Source organism: Mustela nigripes, chromosome 6, assembly GCF_022355385.1.
Source record: "Mustela nigripes isolate SB6536 chromosome 6, MUSNIG.SB6536, whole genome shotgun sequence".
Lineage (NCBI taxonomy): Eukaryota > Metazoa > Chordata > Mammalia > Carnivora > Mustelidae > Mustela > Mustela nigripes.
In genome coordinates this window covers 87,406,073-87,419,181 of record NC_081562.1, presented here as the reverse complement: position 1 = coordinate 87,419,181, position 13,109 = coordinate 87,406,073, and the positions used below count along the sequence as shown (strand labels likewise).

General features: G+C 50.5%; 1 protein-coding gene across 1 annotated transcript; it reads left to right on the top strand.

The window, feature by feature from the left end:
• Positions 1-830: 830 nt before the first annotated feature.
• On the top strand, positions 831-9,274 carry LOC132020343 (keratin, type II cytoskeletal 3-like). Its single transcript, XM_059404521.1, has 10 exons — positions 831-960; positions 1,078-1,283; positions 3,044-3,264; positions 4,315-4,375; positions 5,027-5,122; positions 5,360-5,524; positions 7,013-7,138; positions 7,752-7,972; positions 8,654-8,688; positions 8,994-9,274. The coding sequence occupies exons 1-10, from the start codon at positions 831-833 to the stop codon at positions 9,272-9,274; spliced, it is 1,542 nt and encodes a 513-aa protein (XP_059260504.1).
• Positions 9,275-13,109: the final 3,835 nt, after the last annotated feature.

The window sequence follows — 13,109 nt, the reverse complement described above, 5'->3', positions numbered from 1 at the left end:
ACTCCAGCTCTCCCTCCAAAACCCTCATGGCTAAGAACTGACTCCATGTGTGTTTCACATGCAGGCTTTCTCCTCCCTGGACAGCAAGAACCCAAGAGGCATCTGCTGTCCCTTACCTGACTTCTGCATCTCCTTCCACCTCCTCGGTCTTTCCCCTCCCAGCCCATCCCTTCTTCCTGCTCTTCACCCACTTCTTTGCTGGGACTCTGCACCATCCCTGTAATCTTCTGAGGCTGGATGGTCTGGCAGAGTGGCCTCGGGGACATGGGTCAGGTGGAGAAATGCTGACCTGTCACTCCCAGGGAGTGAGGGTGGGGGGAGACTCTAAGTCTCTTGGGGATTAGGGATTGTGTCCAGCCCTGCAGGATGGCCCCTATCCCAACTTGAGCTTATTTCAGGTGAGTAACCCTGGGAAAATAAAGCAATCTGGAAATTTGGGGTGATTACCAAGGTGTGTTACGAATTTTGGACTCAACTTCTTGCTGCCAGGCAAACCAAAGCTGATAATACCTCAATTAGTTGGCTGGCACCCAAAGCCAACCAAGCTCCCTGGCCCTATATAAGGGCCATTCCCAGCCCAGAACTTCAGAAGGTGTCTGAGTTTCCTCTAGCCTTTCCATCTGTCCTTCCTTTGGAATACCTTGCTGTCCACCATGAATCGCCAGGCCAGCCACAGCCAACAATCTTGCAGATCTTCCAGCGGGGGCCACCGCCAGGGCTTCAGTGGCCAGTCAGCTGTAGTGTCGGGCCAGAGCCGGGTTAACTCCACCAGGTCCTCCTCAACATCCCGTTCAGGCAGGGGCGGTGGTGGGTCTGCTGCCTGTGCTATGATGGGAGGAGGTTTTGGCAGCAGGAGTCTCTACAACCTTGGGGGCAACAAGAAGATTTCCATCAGCGTGGCTGGAGGCAGCTCCCGGGCTGGAGAGTTTGGGGGGACCCATAGAGGCAGTGGTTTTGGAGGTGGTGGAAGAGGGATGGGTGGGGGCTTTGGTGGAAGGGCTGGTGGCTTTGGTGGAGGAGCTGGTGGCTTTGGTGGAGCTGGTGGCTTTGGTGGAGCTGGTGGCTTTGGTGGAGCAGGTGGTTTTGGTGGGCCTGGTGGCTTTGGTGGGCCTGGTGGCTTTGGTCCTGGTGGCTTCCCCGGAGGAATCCAGGAAGTGACTGTCAACCAGAGCCTCCTGCAGCCCCTCAATGTGGAGATCGACCCCCAGATTGGACAAGTAAAGACCCAGGAGCGAGAGCAGATTAAGACCCTCAACAACAAGTTTGCCTCCTTCATTGACAAGGTGAGCCCATCTTGGGACAGCTGGACAGTGAGGAAGCCTGGCTTAACTGGGATGGTCTCTTTTTCTTCTTCTCATTGTGAATCTGAGGAAGAACTTGTGGGTTTATCCTACACCTTGCGTCCTCTGTGGCATTTCAGCAAGTGATGTTACTGCAGATGATGGAAATATTGGCTGGAGTTACCGCCCTCTCCACGTGGCCCATCACTGTGGTTTGTCAGAGGCACTGCTGGGATTGTTCATTGCCATCATGGATATCTCCTCACTATTGCCTTCTGAAACCCAAGCTCAGAATTTCCTCTCTATGCCAGAGGAGTTATGAGCTATTTCCCTTTGAAAGAGAGGCCGACTCTTCCCAAGCTGGATTTGTCTGAAAGAGGAGTTCATCTGCCATCAGCCTAAGAAGAGGGATGTAGAGAGGTTTTGGGAGGTGGGATGGGTAGGGGTAACAGGTACCTCCTCCTTGGTGGTTCTCATGGGAAGACTTTGGTGTGGGGAGCTGTGGATATTGGGGTCATTTGGCATTTGTGTACTTGTGTACATGTGCAAGCAAGGCTGGGGAGATGTTTTCTAGGGATTTCTGTGCTTTGGATAGTCCATGCAAGGGCCACAATGCTAATTGTTATGGTCACCAGAGGGCATTGGGTGGCTGCTAACTGAGGATTTCATCCATACTGTTGAGTATGATGTGGCGAAATCTCTTTGTGATCCTGGGACAATATTAGGCCTTAAAGAGAGAGGATTCATAGGGACCCTTTGGGGTCCCCTCACCCTACACCTGTCCTGGGCAAAACCAAAAGAGGAAAAGCATCTTAACATTGGAATACCAGACCTTTGCAGAGGTGAAACTCTTCAAAGTCAAGTGGCCTGCTAATTGCCAGCAGATACATGGGTGTCCTGATAAAGAACTCACAGAAATGTGGAAGGCAATGTGACAATGCTGCTCCTTCAATGCTGGGCCCAAGAGCAGCTCTCAGCATCAGCTCTCATCACCCTTCAGGGGGGATTCCTGAGTCTTGGGGTCCTGAGTGTCCAGCATGAGGCCTGGCAAGAGCTCTGCAAATGTTTGTTGAATGGCCAATTGACTGGCATTTATTCCACATGTTTATGCAGTTGGCCTTGAACTTGTGTGCAGAAATGTTTTGCAGCAAATGAAAGTTTGAGACACCTTTAGCTAATGGTGCAGTTTAAATGCAGCTGAGCCTTGTATTTAACCAGGCTTGGCAGAGGGGGCTGAATCTAGGTGCATTTGGACCCTGTTCCTGGGGCAAGGGCTGCCTGAAATCCACTTCCCTATGGCTTTTGTTCTTTCCCACCTTTGTGCAGTGTACCCACCTGTACTGCAAACCTCCTCATGAGGACTATAGCCGCTCTAGGATGTTGGAATCTCCTACTCTTTGTTGAATACTTAATGGTTGAGGAATGAATGATGGAGGGAGGAATGAATGAATGAATGAATGAATGATATAGCAGGAAGATCATCAAATATATGTATCATGAAACCTCAGTTCTGTTTTGTCACTGACCTGTGTGACCATTGTCATCTCTGGGCTTCAGTTTCCTTGTATCTGCTCAGTCGGGCTCTCCACATCACACCAAAGGGCTGTCCACAAGGGTTTAGCACTAAGCTATGGCAGCATTCAAAACGCAGCCCTGCTGGAGAGACAAGGAGACCCCCGGGACTTGGTTTGGGGAAGTCATGAGCCTGCATGACTGGAGCTGGCTCCAGACAGCTCCTCAATGCTCTTCTCATTGGGCTGCAGGTGCGCTTCCTGGAGCAGCAGAACAAGGTCCTGGAGACCAAGTGGAGCCTCCTACAGGAGCAGGGCTCTGGTTCTAATACCAACAACAACAACCTAGAGCCTTTTTTTGAGAACTACATCAGCAGCCTCAAGGCCTTCCTGGATGGGCTGCACTTGGAGAAGGACAAGCTGCAGGGTGAGCTGAGGGGCATGGAGGAGACGGTGGAAGACTTCAAGAAGAGGTGTGTGCTGCTCAGTCCCAGGGTATGGTGGCGGGGGGTGGGGGATGGAGCTGGAGGGTGGGAGGGGCAGATGGCAGGAGGCCTAGTCTCCAGTTTAGCTCTGTTCCAGTTGGCTGCAAGCTTGGAAGAATTACCCCATCCTCTTTGACTCTCGATAGCCCAGTCTGTAAAAGAGAGGCTCATGGCTTGCTTGAGGCCGAAGTCCTTTGGAGACTTTAAGGAAAGGGCACAGACATATAATTTGGGGAGTTCCAACACACCCTGAAACTCATTTATGAACCTAACAGACTCAGAAAGCATTGTCTGTCCTCCCTGGGCTAGATTCTCTTCATGTTCCCCTTCAAATAGGAATTTTATTTCCCCTGTCAATAAACCTCTCAGTGAGTAGCAACTTGCTGTGCCTTGGTCAAGCTCCATTCTGCCACTAATGAACTCTGTGAGCTTCGGCAAGTACCTCAGCTTCTCTGTGTTGCAGTTTCCTCACTGTAAAATGGAAATAGTAGAAGTATTGACCCTATTTGTTGTAATGAAGATGGGATGAGTTAATACAAGCATAATTCATGAAGCAGGACCTGGCACATTCTTAGCGACCCATTCTTGGTTTTCATTAATTCAGAAAATATCTACTGGGAGACCATGGGGCTACTATACTTGCTATACACAGAGTTTTCACCACACATCTCCCCGTGAAAGCTCCTGGCAGCTCAGTCATCTCCCTTTGCTTATATAAATGGTTTAAAAAAAAAAATCCCAAGTTCTCCAGGAAGCCTTCTAGGATTAATCAAAATAGGACCCCAGTAGGATGAGGCTCCTACTGTAGTGTCCAGTAATTACCATCACCATTACTACATGGTACCTGGCACATAGTTGATGCTCAGTAAAGTCTGTTGAATGAACTCTCATCTGAATCCAGAAGGCTTTGCATTGCACCGACGCATGTCTTGAGCTAAACTGGCAGAGGTCCTGAGTCCATGTTACTTCTGAGAATTGCTTGGGGACCATGGGGGCATGCCAGAGAAGGCAGATCCAAAGGGGACTCTTATCTCACAGGTATGAAGAGGAGATCAACAAACGTACAGCTGTGGAGAATGACTTCGTACTCTTGAAGAAGGTGAAGGATCTCTCCCCTTCCCTCCCAGCCCAAAGCTCCAAAAGCAGAGTGGTTTGAAGGTTGAGGGGAAGCAGAGTTTAGTCCTGCTAAGCGAAGGGTCTTCTTTAGGCCATGTAGGTGAGGGCTTGGGCTAGGGAGGGAGCCTGTAGAGCAGGGCAGGCAGGGGCAGGGCCTGAAGATTCTATGCAGCAGGCTATAAAAGGCCTACCAGACTTTGGCCATGCTCCTTCTCCTCATGGGCCCATGGGGTTTATGAATTTGGTTAGGCCTTGAGTTTTGATTAGAAATAGGGTTTTGTTTTTTTTCAGGAACACATTCTCAGGAGCTATTTAAACAGAAGTTTTGAGTATTGCAAATTTAGATTCTCCCTCAGGCCTTCCTCACAAACCCTCCACACCTAGGCCCAGTATGGTGGCCTCGGCCCCGCTCACCTTGCCCCTCTCAGCCTTTTGCCTCTTCTGCTCTTCTCTGTTGGGTATTTGCCAGGCCAGCCTGACAGACAGCGGTCTAGTCCTGTTATGATATGTCTGCCTGGGCCTCATTTCCCTTGAGTGGGAGCTCCCAGGGGGTGGCTCTTGTGGCCCCTTCATCAGGGCTCAGGACTGGGCCAGCCCACAGGTTGGCGGGGACAGTGACTGAGCTGTCCCTCAGGATGTTGATGCTGCCTACATGACCAAAGTGGAACTGGAGGCCAAGGTGGAGACTGTGACAGATGAGATCAACTTCCTGAAGGCTCTCTATGATGCTGTAAGTCTGCTCCTCACCTGCAAGTCTCTGACCCACCTGCTTTCCACCTCCTGGAGAAGAAGGCTCTCACCAGAGCTTTAGCAGGAAGCCCTTGAGTCACATCTGTGCTTCTGACAAAAGTGATACCTTCCCACCTGGTCCTCAGACTCAACTCCTCCTGAGCTGATGGATCCCTGTCTTTTGGGGATCCCTGGTGTGGGTCTGCTCAGGAATAAGCATGTCTATCTGGCTCTGCAGGAGCTGTCCCAGATGCAGTCAGACACCAGTGACACGTCTGTGGTGCTGTCCATGGACAACAACCGCTGCCTGGACCTGGACAGCATCATCTCTGAGGTCCGTGCCCAGTACGAGGCGATCGCCCAAAGAAGCAAGGCCGAGGCCGAGGCGCTGTACCAGAGCAAGGTGGGCGACACCATCCTGTAACTCTGGGGACTCTCACTTCCCCATCAAGCTACCTGGGCAGCCATTGCCTCTGAGTCATTCTCTTCTATATCTCCAGTGGGTGCTTCCCCACTGGTCTGGTGTCCCCCACATCCATCTCCCCTCTTTTAAAGATTTTATTTATTTATTTGAGAAAGAGAAAGAGACAGAGGAGACAAGCAGAGGAGTGACAGGCAGAGGGAGAAGCAGGCTCCCCACTGAGCAGGGAGCCCCATGCGGGATCTGGTCCCAGGCCTCTGGGATAATGACTTGAGCTGAAGGCAGATGCTTAACTGACTGAGTCACCTAGGTGTCCCTGCATCTCCCTTCCTAATCAGAGAGATCTGACTTTGCTGTAACTTGGTGCTTCTCAACAGGAAGGGAAGGCAAGATTTTTCTCCCAGGAGCCATATGGAAAAGTCTGCAGACAGTTTTGGTTGTGGGTGGGGATCAGGGGTTGCCAGAGGAGTCTAGTGGATAGCCTAGAGGCCAGGGATGCTGTTAAACATCCTACAATGCATGACCCCACCTCCCAACAAAAAAAATTATCCTACCTAAAATGTTAGTAGTGCCAAGGTGGAGAAATCGTTAGTCCCTCTGGCTGCATTCCCTTTATTGCTGGGGACACTTCCATTACTCCTCCTGGACCTTGTCATTGTGTGCTCTGATTTGATCACACTGAGGGGTTGAAGCTAGTGTCTGGAAAGAAGACGGGGGAAGGAGAAGGAGACTGAGCAAAGGGACCCCAGAACTTGTGTCTGTCCCCCTCCTTCCATCCCAAATCTGAATGGGGCATAAGTAGGTCCATCTATTGTTGACTCTTCTGGCTTTTCTTTCTTCTTCTTCTTCTTTTTTTTTTTTAAAGGTTTATTTATTTATTTATTTGACAGACAGAGATCACAAGTAGGCAGAGAGACAGGCAGAGAGAGGAGGAAGCAGGCCCCCTGCTGAGCAGAGAGCCCTATGTGGGGCTTGATCCCAGGACCCTGGGATCATGACCTGAGCCAAAGTCAGAGGCTTTAACCCACTGAGCCACCCAGGCACCCCCTCTTCTGGCTTTTCTGCCCAAGGAGGGACAGACTGCTGGTGAAGAAAATGGTTCTAGCATCTGAAATGTTTGCATTCAAGTTCCAGCACTTTCACTTGATAGCTAGATGAGTTCAGTCATGGAACTTAAGCAATCTGTGTCTCAGTTTTCCCATGCATAAAATGGAGATAATCATACCTTTCTCATCAAGTAGTTGTGAAGTATAAGGAGATAAAGCACAGGGCTGGGTGCAAAGTGTCTGTTCCACGAACACAGTCACGGTGCTAAAAGCCAGGTCCCCGGGTGCAGAGGAGAGTACCTGGTTCCTCCAGCTGACTGACCTTGCACAGTCACGTGTCTGTGTTTTGGTTTTCCTGGTTGGGTTAGGGGATCCGTAAGGACTCTGCTGGCTTTCTGAAAGGGGAACTCTTTCCTGGCCACAGCTAGGGGAGCTGCAGACCACAGCCGGCAGACACGGGGATGATCTGAAGAGCACCAAGAGTGAGATCATGGAGCTCAACAGGATGATCCAGAAGCTGCGGGTAGAGATCGAGAGTGTCAAGAAGCAGGTGAGAAGAGGAGGAAGAGCGTATGTCTGAGATTGCGGGCTCATGCTTGCACCGTAACACTCAGGGCTCAGCACTTACTCCAGTGAAATCTTGTCCTAGACTCGCACGTGCTAAGGTGGACCAGGTGCAGTTCTGGGCTGGGTCCTGAACAAAGGTCCCGTCATCCCTCTGGAGTCTAGTGGCTGATGGGGGTCAGAAATACTGAACACTGGCAGGACTAGGGAGGTTGGGAAAAGAAGCTGATTGTGTGAACACTGAAATGGGAAAGTAGCCTGGGAAGGCTACTTGTGCTAGGGCTGAGAGAAAGTTTCTTTGATGATTCGGGAAGACTTGGAGGAGGGAGGTCCTCAGAAGATTCTGTCTCTTACCATGAAAGGGGAGAAGGTAAAGGAAGAGTCTGACTCCTTCTGAGCTGGGCTAGGTTCTTGAGTCCAGGTGTCGCTAATCTCACTCCTTGATGGGCTAGGGCCTAGATGGAGGCCCAGGCTTTACCTCTATGGGCTGTGGCTTCCTCATCTGCCCTACGTGAGGGGACCCATATGCAGGCACCAAGCACACAGTGCAGGCCCTCAGTATATGAATCTAAATTGGACTCCTGGCACCCTGTACCCAGAATGCCAACCTGCAGACGGCCATCGCTGATGCAGAGCAGCGTGGGGAGCTGGCCCTCAAGGATGCCAATGTCAAGCTTCAGGACCTCCAGGCCGCCCTGCAGCAGGCCAAGGAGGACCTGGCCCGACTGCTGCGTGAGTACCAGGAGCTGATGAATGTCAAGCTGGCCCTGGACGTGGAGATCGCTACCTACCGGACCCTCCTGGAGGGCGAGGAGTGCAGGTTAGTGGGAGTCCCTCTGGTTCCCAAGAGGCCGAGGGACCTGGTGGTTTTGCTGCCTGAGCCTGCTGCCAGGTACCCTGTGGCTGCGTGTGCTCATCGCTAGAGGTGGCGCCAAGCCCTTGGCAGGCCCAGCCTCCTCCTCTTCAGGGCTGCAAGATGCTACCAGACCTCCAGGAGAGCTATGTCCCCATGCAATAGTGACACCCCAGAGTCTTATGTTGCATGGGCTTTCCCCTCCTTCTCGTCTTATGTTTTGGTTGTAGAATACATGTCTGCAAACAACAGTCATAGGCAGAAAGATTATTTCTAGGCAATTTCTTTATTATTGCCTTAATTGTAGGTTTCTGTAGAGTAGGTTCCTGTAGCCTAGCCCTTAGGTAAGGACCCTGGCCTATGTGGATTCAAATAATATTCACTGAATAAAGAGGATCCTGAGGAGTGGGAAGAGGAGGCCTGGGCCAGGGAGTGCTCCTCAGCTGTGACTCTATGGAATGTTAGTGGAAAGGGCAAGAACTGAAGTTCAACTTGACCCAATAGAAAAAAGGAACGCATGCCATGATTTTTCAAGTAACTACCATCCTATTTCTTACTGTTAGCATCAATTGTTGACCTAGGTAAGGTGCATCTGGGGAAGGGAGGTGCTGCACAGGTCACTGACACTGGGGTTTGGTCTTCCTACAGGATGTCTGGAGAGTGCCAGAGTTCCGTGTCCATCGGTGAGGACCCAGGGTTTTCTCTGGGAAGGGGTTGGATGGCTGGGAATAATGCTTCTCCAATCCGGGGCCAGAGCCCGTGAGAGAGCAACCTAGCTGCAGGCTGGAAGAGATTTCTGGTGGTGGCCTGAGTAACCCCGGGGCTCTGAGTCTCTGGGGCCAACCTCCTACCTCTGCCGGCCGCTGGCCATCGCCACCCTGTGCAGAGTTTCAGTCGGTCGGACCTCGGGGAACCCAGAGGGCAGAGGGGGTGCCTCCGGGACTAAAGCACGCTCCACAGACTCCCTGATCCCAGATGCTCTTTGCAGAGATGGTGCACAACAGCAGCAGCAGCGGTGGCAATGGCAGCGGGGGATCCCTGGGAGCCGGTGCCCTGGAAGGCGGAGCTCTGGGAGGCGGAGCTTCGACCCGTGGGGGCCGGGGCCGTGGGGGCCTGGGCTCAGTGGGGGGCTCTGTGGTGCGAGGCGGCGGCTTCTCTGGTTCTGGCAGTTCTGGCGGCTCTTGTGCTGTCAGCGGGGGCGGCAGCCACAGCTCAAGCCGCAACTCGCAAAGCTCCTCCCAGAGCCAGCGGTCCCACCACAAATTCTGAATGGGGGTCCAAGATGTCCCCGGACCCCTTCACCTGCCCAAACATCTGCATCTTCTGACCTGTGCCCTGGAGCCTCACCTTTCCAGACGACTGGCATTGTAGTCCAGAATTTGCTGGGAAGGTTGATCTGCACAAAGCCAGGCTGAGGGGCCGGGCCCGGGAGGTGGATGGATACATCTCCTATGCCTCACAGGTGCCCCCACTCCAGCCCCACATCCCATTGCCTTATGGAAAAGCCTCAGCCAACCCCTGCATGCACCTCTTTCCCCATCTTGCAGCCAGCTGTCCCCCCCCCCCCCCCGACCCCGCCCCACCTCCTGCTGGTGCTTTGATTTCCCAGAGTGATACTTGTCCCTTTTTGACTCCCAGAAAAGAACTCTCTATTCTGTATCTTCAATAAACTGCATTGTGTTTCAGACACGGTGGTAGAATTTTCATTTTGGATTAGAGGGTCACTGGCTTTAATGGAGCAGTACTATTCACACAGGGAGTTCTGGCCTGAGCCTGGAGGAAGACTCTAGGGAGGAAGTTCTAGAGTTCTCAGGCAGGAGAGGCATGCTTTTCAGCTATCAGATACTAGCCAGGATACAGATCGACTTCTTCTTCTCTTTTTTTTTTTTTTTCTTTTTTAAAAGATTTTATTTATTTATTTGTCAGACAGAGATCGCAAGTAGGCAGAGAGGCAGGCAGAGAGAGAAGGAGGGGAAGCAGGCTCCCTGCTGAGCAGAGAGCCGGATGTGGGGCTCGATCCCAGGACCCTGAGATCATGACCTGAGCTGAAGGCAGAGGCTTTAACCCACTGAGCCAGCCAGGCGTCCCCAGATCAACTTTTTTAATTAATAAGATTTTGAATTCTTTTTTTTTTTTTCAAAGATTTTATTTATTTATTTTACAGAGAGAGATCACAAGTAGGCAGAGAGGCAGGCAGAGAGAGAGAGAGGAGGAAGCAGGCTCCTGCTGAGCAGAGAGCCCGATGCGGGACTCGATCCCAGGACCCTGAGATCATGACCTGAGCCGAAGGCAGCGGCTTAACCCACTGAGCCACCCAGGCGCCCAAGATTTTGAATTCTTAAAAATTTCATTACATTTGAAAAAAGTTGTAGGTTAGATTTCCTTGCTTTTCAGTAATTCCAGGTAGGTCTGAAATTGTCCGTTAATTGTAACTCATTGTAATCGAATGAGTTGCTGGTAGACAAATATTTTCAAAAAGCAGTGATAAATATTCAAATGTTTTATATAAAAAAATTACATATGCCAAGGGTATATTTTATGTTTGATTTATTTTGGGGTGAAGCCTTCCAATATGAAGAGTTATGAGAGCTGACAAAGAACGTAGAATAGCCTCATGGCCGGTCTCCCCCTACTCCTACACCAGACACAGCACACCATCAAGGCGGATCTGGAGGCACTTGGACAGAATAGAAGCTCAGTGCAGGGCCAGGGAGCCCCTCTCAAATCAGGGATGTGTAGGTGGGAGAAGCAAAATAAAAGGTGAACAAACATATGAGTACGTGCAGGAGTACCTTCCTTATAAATCATGGTCCTCATTAGCATAAAGGACTGACAAAGGATGTCAGATAAGCAGAAAGAGGAGACACACCTTATAGTGATCACAGACATTCTTATCTAAGTAAACACACACTTGCAGGAGGGCCAGGTGCTCACCAGGCTACAGAAACACAGCACACAAGTGCAGCTTTGACTGAGAACATTCTGACTCTAGAGTGGAAAGTTTACCTGGAACAGCCAGAACAGTCAGAGAGAGAGAAGGGTGGGGACTGTCCCACCGCAGCTGGTCCTCACCGGGATTGTAGCCTCACCTCTCAAAAGCAAACCCACTGTTGGCTATACCCCCTCCCTGGCCGGTAAATGTAGCTCGGAGAGAGGTACCTTTAGCCTCATGACTCATTTCATATGTACAAGAAATCGCCACATTCCTTTAAGCAGAATGGTTAAAGAAGAAAGCTTTCCGCATCTTTCATATGATTTAAAAATATCATCCTGGGTCAGGCCTGGGCTACACAACCTGGAATGCTGTCTCAGAAAATGGCACAGAGAGGGCAGGTTAGAAATGAACTAAGTGATAACTCTTGACATATGTGTAGATTTTAAGCTGTACCATTCCTACTTTCCCTTGGTAACTTATGATAAGTATGCCATTAATAAATTCATTCTGAGCTGAAAAAAAAAAAAAAACCACAACACCGTGTTTTCTGGCTCATGATGCCATTCTGATTTGTTAAGGGAATCTGGATGGAAAATACAGTTTGGCTCACTGAAATTTGCATATATTGTGCAGCAATATATATAACCTTTGTTAAAACCGATGCCCTCTTGTGATTTGCCTGGCACTCTGCTAGTAGCTTTTTTTTTGTTTTTAATGAATTAACTCCTTCAATCTTCACAGAGGCAGGCAGCGTTATTATCTCTACTTTACAAATGGGGAAACTGAGGCACAGAGAGTTTTTTTTTTTTTAAGTGGTGGAGCCAAGATTCAAGCTCTAACAGCCAAACTCCAAAGCATCCTGAAACTGTCTCGTAAAGCAGGAAGTAATACAGCGCGGCGGGAAGTTCTCAGGCTTTAGAGGCAAGCCGGCCTGGTGTGATCTGGGCCTCCTCCTTGCAAGCTGTGTCACTGCAGGCAGGCTGCTTGATACCTGGCCCCGTGCTAAATCTCAGCAATAAAATGAGGTTGTTGGGGTTGAATGATGTCATCTGTTTAACTCCTGGCACACTGTGAAAGCTCAGTAAAGTGTCATTACTTTTTATGGAAAACATTTTTTTTTTTAAGATTTTATTTATTTGTTTGACACAGAGAGAGAGAGATCACAAGTAGGCAGAGAGGCAGGCAGAGAGAGAGGAGAAAGCAGGCTCCCCGCTGAGCAGAGAGCCCAATGTGGGGCTGGATCCCAGGATCCTGAGATCATGACCTGAGCCGAAGGCAGAGGCTTAACCCACTGAGCCACCCAGGCGCCCCTGGAAAACATTTCAGGAACCCACCTATTCTTTAAAGGAGGTAAGGGTGACAAACTGTTAATTCCTTTCATTTGTGTCTCTCCCATCACCGGCAAAGTGAGACATGACCTGGGAGTTTCCCACAGCTCTCATATTCTGCCCCCCACCCACAACGGATTTGTGGTTTTGGTCCCCACTGCAGCACTAACTAGCCCTGTAACCTTGAGTCTCTCCCATTTTCCTCTTTGACCCAGCATATAGAAACATCCTCTGCCAGACAATCCCAGTCCCCTACCAGGGCCTTGAAGTTTCTCTTGGAAGTCGATCCTGGTCTAACTCTAATTTTCCTTTGGGCCCACACCTGGGTAGCTGCTCCTTTTGCCTCAGAGACAAGAGAGTTGCCAGCTTTATAAACGGGTGTATAAATAGTCATGACTTCAAGCATTTTGGATGGAGGAGCACAATATGCCTGGAACAACATTATCTCTGGACCTTGGCCATGAGAATGTGCAGGGCTGCCCTGAGACTTTGGGAGGGCTTGAGGGCCCAGAGCACCTGTTAAGTTTTAGGAGAAAGAGAGACATTGCCTAATAGTTTCTGGGTAGGTCCTGGGATACTCGTCAAAGGATATCAGAAGTGGGGGTCCTGGCTGGTTTGGAGCCTGAGGAGAAGCTTGAAGGCTTCGTTGTTACTAAAAACATCTACCATAACCCAGAAGTCAGGAGAAAGACTCCCCAGGGGTGTTCCTGTGTGCCCGGCACCGCCTTCTGAACCTACTAGGCAGGGCCTATTAGAGGTGGGAAGTGGGGCTCCCCCATGTCCATCTCCCCCAGGCTGCAGGAGCACGGAGGCTGTGGGAATTCTTCAAAGGCTCATGTTC